This window comes from Bufo gargarizans, chromosome 1, assembly GCF_014858855.1.
Source record: "Bufo gargarizans isolate SCDJY-AF-19 chromosome 1, ASM1485885v1, whole genome shotgun sequence".
Classification (NCBI taxonomy): Eukaryota; Metazoa; Chordata; class Amphibia; order Anura; family Bufonidae; genus Bufo; species Bufo gargarizans.
Window position 1 is genome coordinate 63,507,063 of NC_058080.1, and position 26,149 is coordinate 63,533,211.

A 26,149-nucleotide genomic window follows, 5' to 3' on the forward strand; every position below is an offset into this window, starting at 1 on the left:
GTATTGCAGAAGTGTCCATCCAACACCATTCCTTTCTAGTAATAAATATTGCCCCTCACTTGCACCTCCTTACTTCCCCAGTTCTCAGAGCAGACCCTATAGTTCCCCAGTACTCACAGCAGAACCTTCCCAGCTGGCTTTACACATCAGTTTAAGGTTTTACCCCCAGTAGTCCTAACAGAGCTCCACATAGTATTTACGTGTCCATCTGCAACCTTTTCTTTTTTTAGTAATAAAAAATGTGCCTCACATGCTCCTATTTACTTCCCAGTCTTTGAAGCAGGGCCCATATCTCCCCCAGTAGTCAGAGCAAGGCTTCCCCATCCACGTTTCCATGTATTTTCCTCCACAGTCCTAAGAGGTTCTTTTGGCTGCTGATTTTAGGTGCCACAAGAGAGATGCGATCACTTGATGAACATTGCTTATTTGTCGGGTGATCGTGGCACCTTTACCTGGGGCAGTTATATGGTTCCGTGCCGATCCCCGTGTAAAAGACCCTTTAAAGGGTTTGGCCCATCTGGGAGACCGCTGGCATATTGCTAGGGTGTGCCTTCAGTGTCAGATACGTGCAGGTCCCACATCTGGTACTCATTCCTTTCTAAAGAACAGAGGCCCCCAAAGTGAAGGAGAGCACACCATGCATGTGCAGTGTGCTCTCCATTCATTGCTATGGGAGTTCCAACAATACAAGAGTGAGCACGCTTGGCTATTTTCAGAAGTCCCATAGTGGTGAATGTAGAGTCCACCATGCAAGAGCAGCCTCTTGTCCGTTCACTGCATTGGGATTGCTGGAAATGGCCAAGCCAGTGCTCACCTATTTTTGGAACTCGCATAGTGATGGCTGCACGTCTGCAGCTGCTCTGTTTTTTTTCTTCAGGGGTCCCATTCTGGAGATGGGAGAGGGTCCCAGATGTGCATCTATTTGACATTGGTGGCATATTCTAGTGATATGCCATCAGTGTCCTAGATGGGAATACCCCATAAGGGAAAAAACACTTTTAAAAGGCCACTTAAAAATGGACTTGGTGCACTGATGAAGAGCAATTCAGAACCTAAATAATAGGATGAACGTGAATAACTGTGTCCTAGATATGAAGATTCAGCAGTTTTGTAATTGTCTTTTTAATAAGCACTTTTCAGTATGTGTTACCATATAAGGTCACAATCATCCCGGAACAAGCGCGTTTTGGTAGTCGTCCATTAACCCGAGCGTGCACTCAGATTTAACCACATGCTTAACTCTGCTTCTTATTTCATTGCTATGTAGCCTTCAACTCGATCAAGGCAACCAGGCCAGAAGACCTTTATGGTGGCCATGGTTTCTGTGTGGAAGGGATTTAGTGCTGTGATTTATTGTAGGATAAATTATAGGATTGTATTTTTTTGTGGCTTTTTGTCTTTATGTAAAAGATCACGTTCAGGAATAACATGCATTGCCAAAATGTTAGCTCCTCAACCTTTTATAGCTTACATGTAGAATAAATCTACATAAAAAGTGGACTAATTTTTGTAAATACTATATTTTACACTTTATGACGCAGCTGAAGCTAGGTTTGAGAGGAGGAAAATAAGAAAAAAAATATTTTTCATCACACCCACACGCCCCTCCGTATCGGATGCATGGATCAGACCCCGCCCCTCCATATCTGATTCATGGATCGGACCCCGCCCCTCCATATCGGATTCATGGATCGGACCCCGCCCCTCCATATCGGATTCATGGATCGGACCCCGCCCCTCCATATCGGATTCATGGATCAGACCCCGCCCCTCCATATCGGATTCATGGATCAGACCCCGCCCCTCCATATCGGATTCATGGATCAGACCCCCATCAGACCTCCATGTCAGACCTTAAATAAGTTCCCTTACCTCTCCTGCTCCACCACTACTCTGCAGATCCAGTGGTCTCTCTTGTAGTGCAGCAGTCTGGAGTATAATATAGGATGTAATTCAGGATCAGGTGTATAGTGTAACCAGTGTCTGACTGGGGTACCTGGGGCCCACCAGTAAAATTTATTTTGGGGGTCCACCGTACGAATACATTAAATAGGTTATTTATTATTTTTGAAGTTTTTATATGAACACAGGCTGGTTGAGGTGCTGTACATTGGATATATGTATGTAGTGCAGTAAGTCTACAGTGCTATGTGCCACTTGTGCAGGGGGTGGGAGACTAGGGGCCCACCGGGGGATTCTCCTCTACACTCAGGCTTGGACTGGCCCACAGGGGTAATGTATGTGTGTATAACATTACCCACCTTATGTATAACACTGCTAGGGGTCCACACTAGAACTTCCAGTTTCAATAGTTTGCATGCAGTGTTTGGAGATCTGGCCCTTTACAGAGGTGCAGTGTTGCAGAATGTCTGTGGCTCCATAGTGTGCCGCTACCTGGACTCTATACGGATACATGCGTAACGCCTCTGCTGTGTGTATGAAGCCTTAGACCACGTTCCAATGTGGCTGGTTCGTTTTGGTTTATTGGTGCGGAATTGGTTCTGAAAATCCAGAAGAGTCCAGTTTAATACATGTAACTGGGATATTCAAAGCCACATTTACCAGCTATTTCTACAGTGAATTTGGTGACATTTATCAGTCCAGGGCATGCCTATTATGTCAGGAATTTGCAATGAAAATGATGTATGGCGGTAGCTGTCATTTTATGATGTATTTTTTTTCCCTTTATTGCTCCTATCTTCCGTTCTAGGCTGTGGTCACACGACCATGTCCGTGCAACTCTTTCTAATTTCCTGTGATGTCATGGCCATGGGCGGAGTGGAATGATTGGGGCGTGTCTGTGGGTGGGAGGAGCTATAAACTAGCTGAATGTTAGGGGCAGTGACAGGGAAGTGTCCATGTGGGTGGGAGGAGCTATAAACTAGTGAACGTGTGCCCCCGGACTGCTGTCCAACCCCTTTGACTATAATGAGGGCGTGGCGGAGGCACAGCAGCGCGCGGCGAGAGGCTGCCGGAATAAATGTCAGACAGGTCATAGTTTTATTCCGGCAGCCTCTTGCCGTGCCTCGGCCCGAACTCCGCCCCGCACCAATTATAGTCAATGGGGACCGGGCGGCAGTCTGGGGGCACACGTTCACTAGTTTATAGCTCACCGGACGGAACAGCCTGCCGGAGGTCCGTGCCGCTAGTGTGAAAGTAGCCTTAGGGGGAGTGTCCATGTGACTGGGTGGGATGAATTATAAACTAACTGGGCATCATGGGTTTAGTTGGATACGGGAACAGGGAGTGTTACTTACAGGATCGAAGCAAACGGAGGGATTGGTTTACATGGTAAAAACAGGTCAGGTCCAAATTGAAAACAAAGTTTTATGGGGAAGATGTACCTGAGGTTAGCAACTACATGAGAGTATCTGTTAAACATAGTAACTCCAGAAAACCCCTTTTTATAGGGGTTGTCTCAGTTCAGCCAATGGCATTTATCATGCAGACAAAGTTTAGTTCTCTTCTTCTGGATAGGTCATCAGTATCTGATTGGGGGTCTGATATCCAGGACCGCTGCTGATAAGCTGTTTGAGAAGGCGCTGGCACTCGCAGTAGCACCACGCCCTTCTTGCAGCTTTGACTAGGCCATGTGACGTCCCATTTGTTGGTCACGTGGCCTAGACGGAGCTCAGCCCCAGATACTATCCATTGCAGTGCATGCAGGCCTATGTACGTTCCCATGGTCCCAGACAGCAGAGAGTCCTGTACAAGCACGGCCACCACTGCTGGATTGCTGGGCGGTTGTAACCCCTGGAAACGAGCAGTGTATAGTGTGATGGAAAAATGAATCCAGCCAGCAAATAAGGCAATGTGGACAATCACAATACATTAGTAAGTGGCCTGTATTAACTTCCTCTTCTTGATAGATGCCATTTACTGAAGTGAGGCAACCCCTTTAAGCAAAAACCGATGTGTGAACACGCCCTTACTGGTTATGTAGTGTTTGCACATGGAAACCAGTCTCCTGGCTGCTCGTTCTGCTCATGTACGAGACGACCTTCTTATAATCAGTGTTCGCAGTGTCCCCGCCACCTTGCCCTTCTATCCTATATGATAATATTCTGTATAATCTCGGCTCGTGTTTGCAGTGTCCGCACCGCGTGTGCCGCACAGGGTCATAAACCGCGTCTCCCACCAAAGCATTCCTACTGTACAAAGATGCCAGAAAAGGGTATTTTTAGCTGTTAGTAGGAAGTTCTGTTTTCAAGCAAAATTATTCCATCCTTGTGTTTTTAGCTATTTTTTTACGTCACTATTTATAGTTTCAAAGCTAAAAGTGGAAAATGTGAATATTTAAATAGAAGCGAGTAATTGAGATAATAGAAAGTATTTCAGTTTTATTTGACCTTGGGCCCCGTTCAGACTATAGTTATACATGAGGTCCAGGAAAATCTTCTAATGCTTCTCTTATGCATACGTCCCCCATACGCTGCCATTGTAAAAAAAAAAAATTTGTTACGGACATTTTCTAAAACGGGATGTTTTTTCAATACCGGTAAAAGAATTTCCATTTATAGCATATCCATATGTGACCCGCTCCCTTCTCCAGAATGGGGCTCCGAGGTGGGACCTCCAACCCAGTGGGGCCCCAAAGTAAATGAATGGAGGGCGGCCGCCATGCATGGATTGCTCGCTGTTCGATAGATGAGACCCACAGTTATTGGACATTTATAACATATCCTAGTGATTTGCCATAAGTGTCACAGATGGGAATACCTCGAAACCGGGCATATTGACACTCTCTTTTGGCATATAGTCCATTATATCCTATAGATATGATCAGTATATGTGCTAGCAGCTTCTCTCACATTGTATAGACTAAACATTGGATGATCTACACCAGGGGTGGCCAACCTGTGGCCCTGGAGCCGCATGCGGCTCTTTGCTTCTCACGGCTCTAGCTGTGGAGCCGGGGAGCAGTCAGACGGCTCACTCTCCACCTCAGGCTCAGATCTCTTCTCCTGATCGGACACTGTTACTACTTTGTAGCTCCAGCTCACTCTCCACTACGTCCTGATGCACACAGTGTGAGAACGTAGTACCTGGAGATGCGCACTACGACCTGACGTTGTGCTCCTCAGGTCACCGTGGGGAGAGTGTCAGACCTGCAGAGTAGCAGGTGCCCGAGCAGGAGAGGGAATCTGATCTGAGCACTGGGAGTCTGATTTGTGTTGTCTGATCCGAGCATTGGGGGTCTTATTTTGGGGGGTCTGATGAGGTTTGGGCATCTGATTTAGGAGTCCAGATCTGAGGTCTGATGAAAAATATATATATTTTTTTTGTTTTGTTTTTTTCTCTGCTAATGAAAAATAAGAAAAAAAATATTTTTTATCAGACCTCAAATCAGATGAGAATCTTTTTTTTCTGTTATATTTCTTTGTTATAAAACCTAGGTGCATCTTGTAGGGCGAATAATACGGTGACTCGTGTGTAAATGTATAGGTTGTGGCTCCTGGTATTCTTTATTTATGTATTATTTGGCTCTTTGTGTCTGTAAGGTTGGCCACCCCTGATCTACACAGTATACTATACACAGGGTGATTCTAAAGTCTCCACACATCAGAAATAGTGAGCGCATTATAGCAACCAATCACAGCGCAGCTTTCATGTTTCCAGAGCAGTTGAAGAAATGAAAGCTGAGCTTTGATTGGTTGCTATGGGCAGCAAGGCCTAGTTCTTCTGAGGCCCACTATTTCCTATATATGAAAACCTTTGACTAATATATATGTTTGGCCGTAGGCAGAGGTATAACTTGAAGCTTCTGGGACCCAATTGGTAACAGGATCCTCCATGTGCCATGTGTAATGCCAGTGTCTTATGTGGTAGAGGGGCTTTTATACCTCTTAAAGGTATGACGGTGGCTATAGGTCACAAACCGGTCATGATCATAACAGGTGCTGGAATCAAACATCTACAGACTCCCCAAACCTCAGCTGCCACCACTGACTGAAACGCTGCAAAAGCCACGTATAAACGTTCTGCTCACATTGCGATCACACATTCAGGCTATGGATTCTTTAGAGCAACAAGGCGGCCTTATAAAGTGAATATTTTATACACACTAAACAGTGCAGAGCTTACAAAACCCATGTAAAAAGAACATACACAAACAGTAAAAGTAAAATAAATGGGAGAAAGTGAGAAATGATGAGAAGAACTGTCCATCTGCACCTCTGTAGCTGGCAGAGGCCCAGCCTGCCTGACTCCATCCTGCTGGGATGGAATGGAGGCTTAAAAGCAGTCAGCCGCTTGGTGAATGACCCTTCTCGTCAGCAGGGAATCCGTATACAACAGGCACACAGCACATCTGATTCCATAATGGTTATTACATGTATGTACCCCCACATCACATTTATTACCGTATCCATAAATTCTTGCCCCACAAAAATGAGCGCTCACAAAGCTTCCATCAGCAGAAAGATAAGTAAGGCTACTTTCACACTTGCGTTCGGGGCTCCGCTTGTGAGTTCCGTTTGAAGGCTCACAAGCGGCCCAGAACGCATCCGTACGGCCCTAATGCATTCTCAGTCTGGCACCGTTTGGCCTCCTCCGCTCAGCAGGCGGACACCCGAACGCTGCTTGCAGCGTTTCGGTGTCCGCCTGGCCGCGCGGAGCCAAACGGATCCGTCCAGACTTACAATGTAAGTCAATGGGGACAGATCCGTTTGAAGTTGACACAATATGGCTCAATTTCAAACGGATCCGTCCCCCATTGACTACATTGAAAGTCAATGGGGGACGGATCCGTTTGAAATTGAGCCATATTGTGTCAACTTCTAACGGATCCGTCCCCATTGACTTACATTGTAAGTCTGGACGGATCCGTCTGACTAACTTTCAGAATTTTTTCTAAAATATAATGCAGACGGATCCATTCTGAACGGACCCCATCGTCTGCATTATAGGAGCGGATCCGTCTGTGCAGACACCGCTCCGAACGCAAGTGTGAAAGTAGCCTCATGGGTTCCAGAATATGGCAACAAAAGGGCCAGATTTATCAAGACCCGTGCTTTCTCAGCCAGACTTGACATTCCCTGTGCTGCCAGAGGATTCACCTAATTTATGATGAGACGCAGGCCTCGTCCTATATTATGCGCATCCGCTGTCAGTCCATGCGCCTAAACAGAAGTCGGCAGAGCTGCCGTAGATTTGTCTTCATCCGTGCCAGAAAAATTGTGAAAATTAAAATAAATCTGTCATGTGTTGGAAAAGTGCCAAGGGTGGAGTAAAAAAAAAAAAAAAGCCACATGTGACAATATTTTGACTCTATATCATCTAAAAAAGTTGCAACTTTTTTACGTTGGTTTATCGGGCACAAGTAGATGGTAAATGTCCCCCAAAAAGTTTTTTTTTGTTTTTATTTTCTAAAAATAGTAAAACATGGCTACAAATATATAAAATTTTTATTCCTGTAATCATATTGACCCACAGAATAAAGTTAAAATATAACTCTTACCACTCGGTGAACACTGCAAAAATGAAATTCTAGACACAATGGAGGATTTGCAGAACCTTTGTAATGTCTTAATTTTTTATTTATTTGATGCACTTGTATAGGGCTGCTATATTTTGCAGCACTTTACAGACATTATTAGCTCAAAATGCTTCCTTCAGGCTCCTACAGTAAGTTCCAAGTAAGTGAACTGTCAAGGAGATAGAGGGAGGAGTCTAATCAGTGGAGACAGAGGCATTTTTCGGTAATAAGATATATTACAAAGTTTCTTATCTTCACTATTGAGTGATGGACAGTTCTGTATACACTTTAATAACGGGACAACCTCTAACTTTTGTTATACAAGGAATTGGCTGTTAAATTTGCATACATCCATGAAAACATCTTTCAGGGCTCATGCACAGAAGTTTGGGGAGGAATATGGAATTCCTATAAGTGTTGGATGGTGTGTGATGCCTCCTTAGATCATTAGCTATACCATATTCCTCAGATGTGCTCCACTTTGTAGGACAAGGTGCACCCTGAGCAGTTATTCCATATGGTGGTCATTAGGCCTTCTCTGTAAGGATGTCTTGTCTTGTGTGCCTCCTAGTATACAGAATATTCATGAACTTTTTAAATTGTATTTTTTATTTTTTTTTTTTTTTTCAGGCTGAACTTGGCAAAGAAATCCACGCTTTGTCCTGTGCCGGTAAACCACTGGCCTCATGGACTGCACAGCATGGGGCTCAGGAATGCCGGGAAGCATGTGGAGGTCATGGCTTCCTAGCTAGTAGGTGACCAGATTACTGTCATTCGAGTGGACGTATGATTAGATCTCGGGATGAGCTGGTTTTTATGCCTCACAGATTATCAGTCATAGTTCAGAAAGATTCCACAGTGTAATTAGGGATTACTGGATGCATCTGTTTCTAAAAGGCAGGTTACGGACTGATAAGATGTGTACTCCGGCCAAAACAAGTCGCATCCAATTACGAGATCCGTCTTAAACTAGAACTCCATTTACACATCATAAATGTCTCCGTAAAAACTGAATGCACATTTTATCTTGGGTGCAGCTTGAGGTTCCTGGACTCTGATGGAAAATCTGTCCCAGTTATAAATTACTAATAGTTTTCATGTTTTTTTTAAAGGGTTGATTGCCGAGGCTACTTCACAGGTTTCTACTGCGCATTGATATCCCCATTATTTATGACTGAGTGCTCTGCCCCTTTGTTTTCTGTATCGACGGGGCACCCCAGATGTAGACCCCCCCCCACAGTGATAGTCCCAGGCTCATGCCATAACATAAGGCTACTTTCACACTTGCGTTGTTAATTCCGTAATTGAGATCCGGAATTAAACGGATCCGTTTTGATTTTGCACATCAGGATGCATCCGTTCCATTAGGATGCGGTTCTGTGAAATTAAAATGGTTCCATCACTACATACATTGAAAGTTAATGAGTGGTGGATTTGTTCCATAATGTTCAATAATTCAGACTGATAATCGGATCCTAGTTGTTCCGGATTAAAGGCATCTGACTTCATATTAAAAACTTTAGCCACGCTATACAGGGTCCTGCCATCATACGCAGGTAAGGCTACTTTCACACTGGCGTTTTGGTTTCCGTTTGTGAGCTCCGTTCAGGGATCTCACACGCGGTCCAAAACTGATCAGTTTTGCCCTAATGCATTCTGAATAGATAAGGATCAGCTCAGAATGCATCAGTTTGTCTCCGTTCCGCCTCCATTCCGCTCTGGAGGTGGACACCAAAACTCTGCTTGCAGGGGAGGCAAACGGATCAGTCCTGACACACAATGTAAGTCAATGGAGGACGGATCCGTTTTCACTGACACAATCTGGCACAATAGAAAACGGATCCGTCCCCGATTGACTTTCAGTGGAGTTTAAGACGGATCTGTCATGGCTATGTTAAAGATAATACAAATGGATGCAGACGGTTGTATTATCTGAACGGATCCGTCTGTGCAGATCCATGATGGATCCGCACCAAACGCGAGTGTGAAAGTAGCCTAATTTGTGTAACTCCGACACCCACACTAATAACACTGTTTGATCCTGGATTTCCTTTTGAAGCAAATAAATAAATTTTGCAACCAATATTTTTTTTATTACTCAAATGCATATAAATTATGATGCAATTTGCAAATGCCTATTGCTAGAAAAATAGGACTACAGCCTATGTTTGCAGACTACATACTCGTTGTGTAGTGTTTCTGCAGTCACTTCACTCCCATCTGCCTCCTTATGTTAACCTACAGACTCTAGAAGGGAGAGCAGCGGCAGTGGAGTAACATGACTGCAGGATCCGACTACACAGGGCATGTTTGTAGTCTGTAACCATTGGAAACGCATAGGTCTCCATATCCGCTGTAGACAAAACATGTAGAATATTCTTAAAGGGGTCGTCTCAGAGGGACAACTTATCAGCTTATCCACAGGATTGATAAGTGACTGATCGGTGGGGTTCCTACCACTGTCCGAGTGCTAGAATCGGGGAATTGTGTCCATGTTTGAATGACGCAGCGGTCAGGCATGTGCACTGCCATTCCATTCAGGACTACAGGAGATAGTCCAACAGACATATAGGGGTCATTTATTAAGACCAGCAGTTTTAGACACCGGTCTTAATAAAGGCCCATAGCTGGTGGGAATCTGCCAAAGTTTTGAAGAGGCACCGGCCTCTCCGTAACTTTGGCGCATCCAACTCTAGTTCTAAATGTAAGACTACTTCCGAGCTGTCTTACATTAAAACCATTTTCTATGCCTGCAGTCTGTCCTCTTCCCCGCCCACAATTTTAGATCTGGCGTGAGCGGGGTGTAGTCGCAGATATCTGCGCCTGACATACGCCTAATTTAGCCGTGTTTCAGAATAGTAAATGACCCCCGTAGATTTTTTAGGGAATAGGCTCGACCACAGCTCCATTCAAACTGTGGGCATGGTTACTCTTGTTTTCGTGATCAATGAGGGTCCCAGCGATCGGACCTCACAATCGGACACTTATCCTGTGGACCGGTGATGAGTTGTCAGGGGACTACACCTTTAATCGAGACTTTTCACAAGGTTGCTAATTCTTGTTGATGCACGGAGTAATGAGGGTCCCAGCGATCGGACCTCACAATCGGACACTTATCCTGTGACCGGTGATGAGTTGTCAGGGGACTACACCTTTAATCGAGACTTTTCACAAGGTTGCTAATTCTTGTTGATGCACGGGAGTAATAATACATAGTTGCAAAAATGTGCATACCCTTTCCAAGTGTGGCTGCTTCTGCTCTCTGTGCTTAATACTCGTGACCTTTACAGACCCCTTTTTGTGCAGTTCATTTTTCATACTTAAAGGGAACCTGTCACCAGTTTTCTGGTGTCCTAACTAAGGGCAACATAAATAAGTGACTGATTCTCTTAGCAAAATGCTGGGTCACTTTCCTTAATTGACCCAGTCAATCTGCCAACATCTTGTATTGAAAAGCTCCAGCTGATAATGATGAGTCCTGAATATTCATGAGCTCCTGACTCTCCCCGCCCACCTGCTGCTGAGTGACAGTTTGTTTCCATATGAATCAGCAGCAGGTGGGCAGGGGAGTGGCTATAGCTCTGAATAAAATATACACTGGACTCAATGACATCACGCTGGACTCAAATCGGCTCATTAGCATGCGGCATCTTTGTGTGTATATTATGAGATAACCATCTGTCACACCAGTAAGTGAATACATCTAAGGCACTTTTTAGTAGTTAATGATTGTATATAATTAGTTAGATTATAATCAAATATCCACATGACAGGTTCCCTATAAATCAGGTAACCAGAAGAATTTGTTTTTTTTCCATTTTCTAGTGAATCGTTTAGGTGACATCCGCAACGACAATGATCCAAACTGCACTTATGAAGGAGATAATAATGTCCTACTACAACAAACCAGTAACTATCTGCTGGCCCTCGTCCAGTCTATACACGAAGGTCAGTCTCCACATCGCATCTCCTTTCTCCTGCTCCGTAATCTCGCTTTGTAAGGCCTAATTTCCCCCCTCATTACTGATAACACCGGGCTGAATTTATCATTTGGGACTCTGGGGCCGTGTATTTTTCAACTGTGGCTTCTGGTTTTACATGGGACTACATCATTTTAACTCCTACAGTCCTGTGCACCAACAGCGCACTCTCAAATGCCTCTGGCCTCCATGCAGCCACCGGACCATACGTTGTATATGGAAGTGCTCGGCATTGCAGCTTATTCACTGGAATAGCACTGAGCTGCACAAAGGCCAGGCGACTGATGGACGCGCCATCTCAAGCTGATGAGGCTGCTGCACTCCCTCCAGTGCTGCGCCCCCTGCTGTCCGGTAGGGGGTCCTATAGACAATCGTGTAATGCAGAGATGGCTGGGTCCATCAGGTTCGGTGCTGTTCTTTCAAAGCACCTTTTGATTCTGGGTCCTAGAGAAGATCCGCAGCGGGCCATTCAGCACCCGGATGTCTATATTCCCTAGTACGGCGTAGTATATACTGCTTGCAGGCCCTAATTGTGGATTCTTTTTATTACCAGATAACGCCCCCTGTGAATCTCCTCTGGGCTCCATACATTTCCTCAATGATTACAAGACCATTCTGAAACGCAAGTTTACTGCAAGCACCGTCAGGGAGTGCCTGGACTGTGCAGGTAATGGGGTCACATTTTCTAACATGTGGATTCAAGGGGTACAAGTCCTAATAGCACTGCATTTACTTCTTAGTATGAACTTGGCCACAGAGATGCCAGGGGCAGGAGGCGGCAGACAAATGGCTGAGAAAATCAGCCTTACATCATACTTCCAGACTGCGTTTAGGACAGGATCTCCCATTCACTGATTGCTGTGTACAGAGCTCCTGTCCCTAAGAGATGTGCAGAAGTGTAAAGCAGCATGTAAAGTCTGTTCTATATTGTGTTAGGACTGTCTGATAATCCTGAATATCTCATAATCCAGCAGCTGTCAGGTCCCTTTAAGTGGCAGTTTACTATTTTTTCATACTATCGTATGCTAAAATACCCCCCATTATTTTCCAGCCACATTGCCTTGTGCATTATAGAATTGTTGTATATTCTATGTACAGATCTCCTCTCCAGGAGCGCCCTCATGTCTTGTACTTCACTATATGTTTGGACAGGACGATAACTCATCGATTGACGCTTGATGACATAGGCTAATGCAAACTGAATATGGGAGGAATGATCACTACCGCAGTCATTGATCCTTCATTCTATATTGGCGATAGAGAACGCTTTAGAGACAGTGCCCAAACTGCACCCCAGAGCCCACTTATTTATCACAAAGTGCCAACGCAGCAATTTACCCTGAATACTACAGTCCAGTATAGTATATCGTCCATGTACTTTATCATATAGCTATAATAGCCGCCTACATTCAGTGCGCTGCCTGTGCCGTTCATAGTGCGCTCTGCGCTGATGATGGCAGGAAAAGTCTGAGGCTACTTTCACACTGGCGTTTCTGGGTCCTCCTGTGAAATCAGTTTCAGGGCTCTCACAAGCGGCCCAAAACGGATCAGTTCAGCCCCAACGCATTCTGAATGGATAAGGATCCGTTCAGAATGCGTCAGTTTGGCTCCGTTGCACCTCCATTCCGCTCTGGAGGCTGCTTGCAGCGTTTTGATGTCCACCTGACGATACGGAGCCAAACGGATCCGTCCTGACTTACAATTTAAGTCAATGGGGACGGATCCGTTTTTACTGACACAATATGGTGCGATTGAAAACGGATCCGTCTCCTATTGACTTTCAATGTAAGTCAGGACGGATCTGTTTTGACTTTTTTTTTTTTTTTTTTTTTAAAGAATAACAAAAACAGATCCGTTCTGAACGGATACAAGCGTTTGCATTATCGGTGCGGATCCCTCTGTGCCGATACAAGACGGATCCGCACCGAATGCACGTGTGAAAGTAGCCTTAGACATATTGGTACACCACAGACTTTCCAGGGCGTGGGTGCCCACAGAGAGGGCTCTGAGTGCCGCCTCTGGCACCTGTGCCATAGGTACCCCACCGCTGTTCTATACTATTCATTATCGGCAGCACATCCCCGTCTACACAGGGAGATATTTGGGCATCTTTCATCCTGATCAGCTGACAAATGAGCGTTTGCTGGTTCATCGGCTGCCCGGTTATACGGGCCAGTTATTGGGGACGAGCGCTCCTATGAACGCTGGTTCCCGATAATTGGCCCGAAAATCGTGCAGTCTAATAGGCCCCTTTTATACTGTGACCTCAAGCAGAAGTATCTTTAGAATCCTGAAAAGGCCAATTCCATGCTGGTTTTCTAGACTCCACACCCTGACCGTCTCAGTCCCCCCCCACCGCCTGCATGCCTGTCAGTTGTCGCTATGGAGAACAAACAGACGTGTAATAGAAAATTGCCAGTCGTTAACCTAATTGCCGTATTTTTCTAAAAATCTTTGGAATGTGTTTTATAACCCTTGACGATCAGCTGTTATTTCTTGGAGAAGAGGGCAGCGTTCCACCGAGGGGAAATGTGCTATTATGTTTTGCTCATTAAAGTCAATGGGCGACTGTAACACAGGATCGTATGGACTCCTCCAGAACTGGAGCCCTCCCAATAGACGGGATGATGCACATGGACAGATTATTAATAGTAGGGTACATTCGGTGTTAATTGGGTGAGGGAAGGGTGGCTGTAGGCAACTGCTACGCCACTGGTTTGATAGGTTTACTGCAAGCACTGGCTTGACTGTTCTTAAAGGGGTTGTCCAACACCTAAAGCAGTTTTAAGTATGACCCTGAAAGTGCTTAGGCATAAAGGGAAAAAAAACCACCCACCCCCATGGGACCTGAAGCAGCAGGGATGGGACTCGGAGCTCTAGAGAATATGTGAATGGCTTTTTCCTTTATGCTAAACACGTTCATGGCCATAATTAAAATAGCTTTCAGGATCGGGCAGCCCCTTTAACTGCGATACTCTACTCTATAACCATGAGTAAATGTGAGGACAACTGTCTCTCACAATTCTTTGTGGCTGCCTGACCTACTCCTCAACAAAGGTCACCGGACCCTGAAGGGAAGAAGACCGAAAGGTAGGACCCCCACCGGTTACGCTACTTTCACACTGGCGTTTTGGTTTTCAGTTTGTGAGATCCATCATGGGCTCTCACAAGCGGTCCAAAAGGATCCGCTCAGAATGCATCAGTTTGCCTCCGTACAGTCTCCATTTTGCTCTGGAGGCGGATGCCAAAACGCTGCCTGCAGGGTTTTTCTGTCCGCCATGTGGTGGGGAGCAAGACGGATGCGTCCTGGCACACAATGTAAATCAGTGGGGACGGATCCGTTTTCTCTGACGCAATAGAAAACTGATCCGTCCTTCATTGACTTTCAATGGCGTTCATGAGGGATTCGTCTTGGCTATAGAAGACATAATACAACCGGATCCGTTCATGACGAATGCATGCGGTTGTATTATGGTAACGGAAGCGGTTTTGCTGATCCATGACTGATCCTCAAAAAACACTAGTGTGAAAGTAGCCTTAAGCACCTAACATACTATGAATACACCGTAATTGTTTGTCATTGGTATTTCTCTTTAAGTCCCCCCCCCCTCCCCCTCAATAAATACAGGTCCCTGTATAGATTTTATACTGGGGCCAAAAACCTACCACAGCTTCACCTCTGACCATAGGCCCTAATATTGCCATCTACTACTTGCATTTCATTTTAGGCTGCATTCACATTGCGTTTTAGCCCTCCGCAGGGCTTTACACCAGGGCTATACATTGGAATACCCCAAAACAGTACTCAGGACGTATACTGCCGCAGGTACGTTGACTTTAATGGGTTAAAAGGAGTTCAGTGCATTCATCTTCTGGCCCCCAAAATGCCAGAAAGGGATGGAAAACGGGTCAAATGAAGTCCAAAGATGAATCCTTTTGAATTCCTTTTAACCCATTAAATCAACATACCTGTCGCGGTATACGTCATAATATTTTCAGCTATTCAGACGTATAGCCTGATGGGATAAAAATGCTAATGTGAATGCAGCCTAATTTGGTTATTACCAGATTCAAAGATAAGATGGAGACCGGATCCCCCTCGGCCTATATCTTCTGGGAACTGGAACAGTAGAAGACAATAGTAATGTCTGAAACTTCCTCCCAGCTTTCCCAGTGTTCACCATCACCCTCTGCTTTCAGCATGTTGGGCCCCCTTTTTCCGCCTTTGCGCACAGCGGAGACGCAGCGATAAGCACTTTCTTACAGCACTTGAGAAGATTACACAACACATCACTTTCAGGCAAACAATGGAGGAGAAGCAGAGAGCAGCTGTGAGTCATGGGAACAACTGCTGCACATTACCGCCAGATGTTCTTTATCTCCCAGGAACATGTTTGGGTGGATTTCTTTCCTTTCCTGGAAATTAATTGTATATAGCAGCGTTTTTTACACTTGGTTTTCCCATCTCCGCTTATACCTATATAAACAGCCTGTAGTATGCAAAGCAAAAAAAAAATCTTCAAGGTTGTGGTCTGTCTCAAACCCTCTCCAAAATGAGAAGTAGTCCCAACCTATTCCCTCTAAGGCAGAAGACCCTGCAAGATTAGCCCTGTCTGGGCACCTGGGTCTTCCAGGGCTGCCATCGTTGTTGGCATCATGTGAGTTGAGGGACGTGAAGGCTACACATACCTTCCTAGACCCCTCCAACAGGGACACCCATAAGGACACCTCAACCTAAAAGGTGTATTCCGGTTATAACAAGTTATCCCCTATCTATCAGATCGGTGGGGGTCCCATCGCTGGGACATCCGCCGGTCCTGAGAACGGGGGCCCCCTACCCTGTGGAGCCCCCCTGTACTGGACGGAGCGGCTGGTTGGAAATGCATGCCGCCGCCTCAATTCTTTTCTATCGGAGCGCCAGAGATAGACGACTAAAGTGCTTGGCTCCCAAGAAATGAATGGATCATCAGCGTACATTTCCAACCAGCCGCTCCGTCCATTTCAATGGGGCTCCACAGCAGGGTGCCCCCCGTTCTTGTGATTGGTAGGTGTCCTAGCGGTAGGAAACCCCCCCCCCCCCCCCCCCCCCCCCACCAATCTGATAGGGGATAACTTATAACTAGTGTTGAGCGAACTTCTGTTTTAGGTTCGGCGTCTAAAGTTTGGGTTATCGAAGAATCTCGTTATGGATTCCGCTGCCACGGACCATAACGGAATTTAGGATCCATTACTCGATTCTTCGATAACTCGAACTTCAGACGCCGAACTTAAAACACAAGTTCGCTCAACACTACTGATAACCAGAATATTCTTTAAAGTGAATGCACAGTGAAAACATAAAGGAATGATTCCGACCTGCACTCGGAGAAGCACGCACGCACTCCTCGTGTGAGATTCATACCCTGGACTCTAGCCTTGCAAGACAACAGTGCTAACCACTCGGCCATGATGCTGCCTCAACTGCCCTCTAATAGTGTTATTTACACTGCAGTTATAGACCGTTGTATCTGTCAGCGGCGCAGAGTCAAAATTTTCACTCTCGCTAAATGTAGAGATTAGGGCATTACTTTCTGGGAAAATGTGAAACACTGCTGTGCTCCAGAAGAAAGGCTTTCTAGTGCCACCCATAGGTGGCTTACCAGTGAGTGTCATGTGATCCCTTAAGGGGGTCGTAGATGGGTTGCTTTCTTTCAAAAACTGTACCACACCTGTCCAGGACAATCGTCATATGACCTAATTGTCAAAGTCCTAGCACAGAACTAGGACTGATTGATTTCGATGAGCACCAAGTAATCAGCATTTTGCTTTCATGCTACAGATATAACCAGGGTATCCAGCCCATGTCCCGTTGGGGTTGCATCATTGTAAAATGACTATATTGTCATGTGCGGGACATGGATATAGTCAGGTAAGCTTTTTTACACTGAGCTTCATAGGCCTACACTTCCTTTTCTGTATAGATCACTTTTCAGTAGTCATCTCATTATCATCCTAAGTAACCCCCTGCATATATAGATAATACAAGATCCACAATTTGCAGTAGGGGGTTTCACAGCTTATTTACTCCCCTTCCCTGCAGATTGAGCTCTGCACAGGTCACAGAGCATGCCCACACCACTCCCTCATAGAAGTCCTCTCCAGTCCGTAGGTTCCTATGGCCCACGTGTCCCTTGTTAGGCAAACCTCTGAATGCTGTTGAGAGCAGTTCAGGAAAGTTTGCTGCCCCTATAAGCATGTCCTGAAAATATGCAATCCTAAATAAAAGATTAGAATAAAAGAATATCTTTCACAATCTGGTTTATATTAGTATAAAACCAACACATTCCCTTTTAATTTGTAGTTCTGAAGAAACAGGTTACAAGGCCCCGAAATCCCAGCAGCAAGGCAGTTTGTGCACATTAATCCCCACCTGTTATGGCCCTTCTACTACTTATTGGGGTTGTTTCCACCATCCTCACATGTTGTTCCCGTATACAATGCTGGATGTTTCCTCCTTGTAAGAATAATTAGTAGAAATGATCAGCGGCAGGTTGCGGGGACTCCCTGCTCATCTATCACGGGGCTTGGCAGGACGCCGTTGAAATGAGTCTTTACAGTCTGTTTAGTAATTCTCTCTTGGGCCGTGTCTTTCAAGGGGTTTAATAATAAGGCTGCAATGAGCCATTGAGGAAAAAATTTGACTGTCGGGAACAGTCTATTCTCTGTATCATCCGAGGTGTCTAAATATTGAAACATAATTGGGCAGTACGGTGGCTCAGTGGTTAGCACTGGTGCCTTGCAGTGCTGGGGTCTTAGGTTCGAGTGCGACCAATGATAACATCTGCATGGAGTTTGTATGTTCTCCCTGTGTTTGGTGGGTTTCCTCCCGTTACTCCGGTTTCCTCCCACACTCCAAAGACATACTGATAGAGACCTTAGATTGTGAGCCCCATTGGGGACACTGTGATGCTAATGTCTGTAAAGCGCTGCGGAATATAGTGCGCTATATAAGTGCGTTAAATAAATAAAGGCCTCTTTACATGATGTAGCAGGCAATTGTCGAAGGAAGCGTTCAGCGTTCATTCCTGACAATCGCCTGCTTGTCAGTGGAGGAGACCACTGCTATTACATGTAAGTCTCCTCCACAGTTGGGGAGGAGTGATTTGTTAATGTGAGCACTCGTCCCCATACAGAATCAGTGTTTGCCAGCAGCAGAGTGTGATTAGATGACACCATCTGCTGCCGGCAAATGATTTAGGTGACCGCACCAATGATCCTATTACCCAGTGAATGAGCGTTTGGCTCGTTCATTGGGTAATCAGCAGTACCATTACACTGGCAGATTATCACTGAGTGTCTATATGAAAGCTCACTACCGATAATCTGCCTGAGCATTGGGCAGTGTAAAAAGCCCTTTTCTCTTTATGGTAATGAGGTATTCGGAGCACCGAGGGGTGGGCCTAGCCCCTCGGAGCACAGCCTCACCTCTGCTTTTATGCCTCAGCCACTCCCTCTCTCCAATTGATTGACAGGACCAGGCATCATCACTCTTCCAATGCCTGGCTCTGAAATCTTATGCTGCCCAGAGTACAACCCCGATTGGACTCCGCCACGTGAGATTTCAGGGCCAGGCAGCAGAACGGTGAAGATGCCTGGTCCTGTCAATCAGCTGGAGAGTAGGAGAGGCTACGGTCTAAAGGTAGAGGTGGAGCTGTGCTCTCACGGTGCTCCGAACACCTCATTAGCAAAAAATTAAAAGTACTAATATCTTCAAAACACTACAACAGATTGCACTCGGCATGATCAACCCCACCAGGTATTATCCCTTGTTTACTAATCATGCTAACAGAAGCTCTTTAAAACAAAAAACAAAATTGTATACCGGCGGTCATTTTTAATTTTTACTGTATGGAAAATGCTTGCTCAGCGGCCAGCAAGGTGAGTAATGACTACCATCTTGGCCCTTTTAAAAAAAAAAAAAATAATAATAATTTCACCCAGACAATTGCTTTAACCCCTTCAGGACCCTGCCATTTTTCACCTTAAGGACCAGGCCATTTTTTACTGTCACTTTGTAGTCAATGTGGCCACCATTAAAGGTCCCACATGGTTTCTCATACAGCTTTCCTAGAGTCCTGAAAAGCAGCTGGTAGTATGGGAATAAGACTGGGGGATTTTAAACTGAGTCTAGGCACCCCTAGCTGAGAACTAGCCATCTGGATTTCTTTTCAAGGAACGGTTAATGTCGATGGATACAAGGCTTTTCTGCTTGGTCGGGGATGGCAGACAGCCTCGAGGAGGAGAACATCATCTTCCCTACAAGTATAAGGTGATGTTATCATGCTTGTGTCATACATAAGCTGGCCACAACCAGCCCCTCAGGCCGGGGTTCCTGCAGGGTCCACAGTAAGCCGTCTGCGGTCGGAAAACCACATTCCCAAACATCTCTGGACAGGATTATTTTCACGTAAACTAGAGGAATTCTGCTTAGCTGGTTATTCACATTACATTGTCTAGTCGCTGACCGCCTGTCCGCCATCCTGACGTGTCTTCTTTTGGGAATGCTTGGATCTCCAATGAAATAACCATTTCAGAGGATCTGGTTTGTGCAGTTCCTCTGTTATCCCTCCAGGAAATGTATGAATAAATTGATAATGGACGTTGCCATGATCCCTTCCATATGTAGTATGGTACAGTCCATGATGATACAAATCTGTAGTCGTTTTCTCATATACCTTTTACGCGGTCTTTTTCTATTATGGAGCCATTGCGTTTGATGCTAGTGGAGCTCTGTGGCTTCGTACTATGCATGCAAGTTGCAGATGCGGAAGTTTCGCATAGCTAGGTGTGCACAAGGTAGGGCGAGTTGAATCGGGCATTTAGGCAAATTTACAATATCTCCAATGCAGAGAAGGTGGGGGCTCCACTTTAATTTTAGCATCATTCAACCAATGCTGACCCATGGACCGTGGTAAAACACGGTGTACACATTAAAATGAGTGGGTACGTGTGCTGTCCGTGGATCACTGACGTGTGACTATGGCCTAGTCCACATTTCCGTTTTTCACTGTGTGCTGTGCGCATTTTCCACGGACAGCACACATACCCATTGATTTTAAATGCGTCTGTTCACATTTCAGTATTTTACTGCCCGTCGGTCAGTAAAAAAAATCACAGGGACATGCACTACTTTGATCCGGGATCCATGAAATTAACAAACCCCACGAATGGCATCCGCGGTTCGGGAAGACTGATGGAGATTCTTTGGAAATACATTTTCAGCTAAGTAATGTCAGTGAATTACGGAGGACACGCGGATGGTAAAAAACGGACACACAGACCAACTATGGATCCTTCACGGATGAAACGTGTACGCCTTTTTTTTTTTTTTCCTCGGACATGTCACTGACACTGAAATGTGGATGAGGCCTAAAACAGGCAGTGTAGTTCATGTGGATTTTTTTGCACAGATTTTCTTGCACACTTTGCTGCGTTTTCCGCACCAAAATCCACAGGTGTTGCTTTCAGATTTTGAAGCGAATTTGCCCAAGATCTCATCCATCGCATTGCAAAGGGTGAAATCTGCACCGAAAATCCACACAAACCATTGACTCACTGCGGATCGGCTGATGGTATTTTGTAAAACGTCTCTATGTTAGCTGGTACTGCGTGACTGCACACGAAAATTCTGTGCGTAATACGCACTGTTTGCATGTGGCCTGCCAACTGAGTGGATGAGATTTTCAAAATGTCCTCAACATGGTGCAGACGTTTTCTACACTGAATGTGACCTGCAGTGTTGATTTTGTGCAATGCAAAGGGTGAGATCTAGGGCAAATCCGCATCAAAATCCGTGCCAAATTCTATGGATTTGCTTCACAAATGCAGCGAAATCTGCACAAAAATCAGCTTGAAAAATCTGCATAAACTACACCGCCGTGGTGCATGTACCTTTTTTTTACAGAAACTGATACAGAAAGGAAATGGGGAAACTGTGTAACTCGTAAACGACCCCTGCCTTTCTGCCAGCTTTCCCAGACTGTCCCAGGAGCCTTCACAGTAATTTCTAGTTTTAATATCACTTTTAGGTAAAACTGTTATAACGCGAGGTGCACTTAAATTTTTTGCAATCCATTTTAGAATATTGAATACGATTCCCTGTAACCAGATGACTGGCAAGAGATGGGAGTTTGATTGGAATCATTTCTCGATTTTTGTATTCCAGACCTTGCCAACAATTTATACGGTATATTCAGTCCAAAGCGCACAGCTCGCAGGCCGCTCTATAAAACGTAAAGCGCTTTCCATTCTAGAACATTTATAGTGAGTGTTTTTATTTTTTATTTTTTTTATAATCCTCCAGGTCTCTCTTTAATTGTGAATGAGAATTACAGGCTGTAAAGCTGAAGTGCGTGCCTTATTACAGACCTATACACGGCGAGGGTGGAGGGCAATAGTCTGACATTTACAGGGAGATCAACCAGGTCTCGGAGCTGCAGTTATCAGCAATGCGCTGCTCTCGCTTACCGATGGATCCTGCCATGGGCAATATTTGGGACATGTGTGACATTAGATGTATTCTCTATGAGCAGTTTGCTTTAAAGGATTTCACTTCAGGTTCTGGTGTCTTGCCTGAGCTGATATCCATACTTTTAAAGAGTCTCTGTCAGCAAGATCAACCCTATAAAACCAAGCATACTGCCTGGTAGGGCTCATTATACTGATCAAAAGAAAGGTGTCGTTTTTTTTTGTCTGTATATTAAACAGCTGCAGAGATATCTGTTTTATTCATTTGCAAATGAACAAGTTGGAGCACCGGGGGGCGAGACTGAATCCTTTGAGCACTGCTGTATAACACCCCTTGTGCTCTGCACACTCCATGCTGATGTCTAGCCCTGTGAGTCCAGGTTAGAGCACAGTGTGCAGAGCACAGGGGCTGTTACAAAAGCAGTGCTCGATGGGTTCGTCCTTGCCTCCTAGTGCTCCAAGTTGCTCATTTGCATATGAATAAATACACACCTGTATTTGCAACTGTTTAATAGGGTTGATCATGCTGACAGAGTCCCTTTTAATTCTCTGTGTAGTGGCAGACTCACACTTTTTGCTGTGTATGCCGGGAGTCCACTCATAGGAATAGAGCCTCAAATGTATCTCCACACTTATGTATACCCATGTTTAAGCCACCGTAACTTTTTTTTTTTTTTTTTTTTTTTTTTTTTTTCCTTCATTAACATGACTATTAGGCCTAGTTTAATGCAGGAGCAATTGCAAATTGTTTTTGTACAATTTGAGTATACATAAAATACAAAAGTAATGCATATATTTTTTTTTTGCCGGCGCAAATATACAAAAGGTAATTTTTTATTTTTTAATTTTTTTTCAGTACATATTTCATACTAAATAATCAGTTCAATGTTCAGGTTATTTCAGTCTTGTGCATACTGTACCTATTAAGTGTAGTTTTCTTTTGTATTTTATGTGAAATAATACCTATCTTTGCGAGTTTTTTTTTTTTTTTTTTTTTTTTATTACATTAGTTATTACATCTGTTTAAAATCCCCATTAAGAAATTACTGTCTTACAAAATTCTTTTATACATGTAATGTACTAGGATACTCCTATATTCTCTGTGTCTGTCACCGGCTGCCGGTAGGACAACACTACTGTGCCCTAAGAGCAGAAATTTACAGTCCAGGGCTCCTTTCTTAGTTTCCAGGGCTGAATGCAGAGGGCTTATCCATGCTCCAGTCAGATCACTGGGACCCAATCAGAGGGAGAAATCCTTTTTGATCATCACCTAGCCCCAGACTGCAGCAATCAAAAGGTTAACAGTTTAGACTGGAGCTGCCTCTGATCCTGGCTGTAGATCAAAAGGCTGCTCTGAGAACTGGATCTGTTAGTTAGTTTGTTCATAGAGCAGGAGTGCTCACAAAAGCGCTTTGCTCCCTCTATAATAAATAAAAAGACAGTGGGTGGTCAGTAAAGGGTTAAAATAAAGAGCAGTTACTCACCGATCCCCCTGCTGCTGCCATTTGGATGCTGCTCTGGTTCACACTACACTGCACTTCCTGTTCCCAGGTCGACGCACAGGAAATGGTTTGATATGTCCGCTCAGCCAGTCACTGGCTAAGGCAGGTCTCCACTGCGGTCTGAGTGGACAGCTCAAGTCATGTGTGCGTCAAGCGGCAGCGAAAACCTCTTTAATAGGGATGAGCGAATCTATTTTTACGAATTGATTTGTCTCGTCAACAAGTTCTTCACCTGCGAGCGGCTGTCCCCGCTGCTGAGGAATGTCCCCCCTGCTGCTTTATTGACAGGGCCAGACATTTTGCCCGGCCCTGACAATGTTTCTCTACTTGCACCAGAGGAGTAGAGGCGCATGCACAGACGCTGCTTTGGGAGCAGAGCCTCTGAACTTTCACCACAGGCACAAGATTGTCAGGACCGGGCAGAATGTTCAGCACGGTCGGGGATATTCTTCAGAAGTGGGGACAGACCCTCGCAGGGGAAGATTCACTCACTCTTTAAAGGGAACCTGTCATCAACGTTATGCTAACCTCACTCTGGGCAGCATAAATTAGTGACAGAAATGCTGATGTCAGTGATGTGTCATTTATGAGCTAAAAGGAAGTGGTTGCCGAGAACCAGCCTCATAATCATTGCAGCCCAGGTCCTGAAAAGAGTCAAATCTACCTGAGAAGAGTCCTGGTTATTCCTAATCTCCTGCTCTCCCGCCCATCTGCTGATTATTGGCAGTTCTCTCCTAGAGAGAAAGGGAGAAAACTAGGTAGAAGACTGTCAGCCATCAGCAGGTGGGCAGGAGAGCAGGAATTCATGAATAACCAGGACTCTTCTCAGGTGGCCGTGACTCTTTTCCAGGCCCAGTCTGCAATGATTGTGATGTTGGTTCTCGGCAACCACTTACTTTTAACTGATAAATGACCGACCGCTGAAATCAACTCTCCTGTCTACGTTTATTCTGCCGTTAGTATGGGCAGCATGAAGTTGATGACGGGTTCCCTTTAATGCTTCTCTACACCCAGGTGGCTGTACTCCAAAAGTGGTTGTCTTTAGTGTTTTCGGGAAGTTCTAACCATAGTCAGCCATTTTTAAATCTGTCTTTGGTCACACAGACTCTTCCCTGCTTTCTACGCTCCTTTCTCCATATGTGTCAGTCTTAGTCGAGACTTCATACTCCCTGGCATCGTGCAATGGAAAGTCCTACTTTAGAGTTTTTTTTTTTATTAAAGGGTTGTCCAGGATCAGAAAAAACATGGGGTGGTGCTCTTTATGGAAGGAAGCAGCCATGTTTTTCTGATCCTAGGCAGTTCCTTTTGTAGGCCAGAGTCTGGGGAAAACAGACTAAATCTATTAAAATGTTCCCCTTTTCTCAGTTTGATATCCTACCATATTTTAAAGGGGGATTTTGTAAATAATAAAAAATATGCCCACACTGGTGATTGTGATAAAATTAGCAAAAGAAATTGGGGCACATTTACAAAGTGTTACCCTTACCCCGTTCTAGGTGAACATATCACATTCTTGATATTGGACTAATTCACTATTCTGGCGCATGAACTTTTGTAAAATTGCATTATCGTAAATCCTGTGGTAGGTTTACACTAGAATTCTGTCCGTCCATCAAAAATGTGTCATTGTGCCAGAAGTTGGCATACGTTTTACTGAAAAATACAGCAAAGATGTTGGCGCATTTAGGCCATGGCATGCCCATTTCCCACAAAGCCATGCCCCCTTAGGCGAGGTGTAAAAATCTTAGAAAAGTTTTTAAAATGGTAAATGTGATGGAAAAGATGCACACAAGTTTTTTGCTGCAAAATGCACCAAAAAATGGCACATTTTCAATTGTAACTCTGCTCCAGTATGGTCACCAATTAAATCGTCCACCTCACCCAGCTCTGGTCCTAGCCGATCTCCAATTTACATGAATGTGACTGTGACCTGCCCGTATCCCACATGACCGCTGCAGCCAGTCGCTGGCATCTGTGCTATACAGCACAAGACCATTGAGCTCAACGGGCACACCACCACCATGTAATTAGAGCCTGGCACTGTGAACGATGGGGGATTACACCAGTGAGTATATTTTGATTATTTATCACAATTGCTAGTGTTAGGCAAATTTTCTAATAACTTGTAGAACATCTTTAAGAAACGCATTGAAATTATTAAAGTAACTAAAAATATAAAATACAGTATTACTGATGAGGAATCCAATATTGTTCTATAAAATCATCTTAGTATTAGCCTTAAAGTAAAGTTCTTTTCAACACTGTCTCATCCAGTAATATACAGAGTTATTACAGGCAAAGTTAATAAAAATAATACAGAAATTACATAAAAACATATTTGTTCCAAATATGGTGCCAGAAAGCAAAGACAATTTGTTCCGCACGTGCAAAACCAAGTACAGTACCATTCACTAGGCTATTTCCGTTGAAAATTATTGAATAAGGAAGGGTGAATGTTAGTGCTGTTATCCCATCCGTGTGCCCAAATGCTTGTGACCCATGGCATTCTGGGCCTCTGGGACCCTCCACCGAGCCTGTGAACGAAGCTCCTTCTAAGGTTTCCTGAGGCACTTGAATAAAGCGGCTTTGCAGGATTCGGCCGGGGAGCTGCCGTGCAAGGAAGAGATGCAACACTATACCAACACTGCCAACCCTTCTTTCTCAAGATTGGTGGGGGTCCAAGA

General features: G+C 44.7%; 1 protein-coding gene across 4 annotated transcripts in view; it reads left to right on the top strand.

Moving 5' to 3' along the window:
* The window catches only part of ACOX3 (acyl-CoA oxidase 3, pristanoyl), an 83,705-nt gene that overhangs the window by 42,093 nt on the left and 15,463 nt on the right, over positions 1 to 26,149 (top strand). For all 4 annotated transcript variants that reach the window (XM_044295836.1, XM_044295843.1, XM_044295859.1 and 1 more), the window contains exons 11-13: positions 8,108 to 8,228; positions 11,303 to 11,425; positions 12,011 to 12,124. In XM_044295836.1, coding sequence (XP_044151771.1) covers positions 8,108 to 8,228; positions 11,303 to 11,425; positions 12,011 to 12,124 — 358 coding nt within the window. The remainder of the gene's footprint in view (positions 1 to 8,107; positions 8,229 to 11,302; positions 11,426 to 12,010; positions 12,125 to 26,149) is intronic.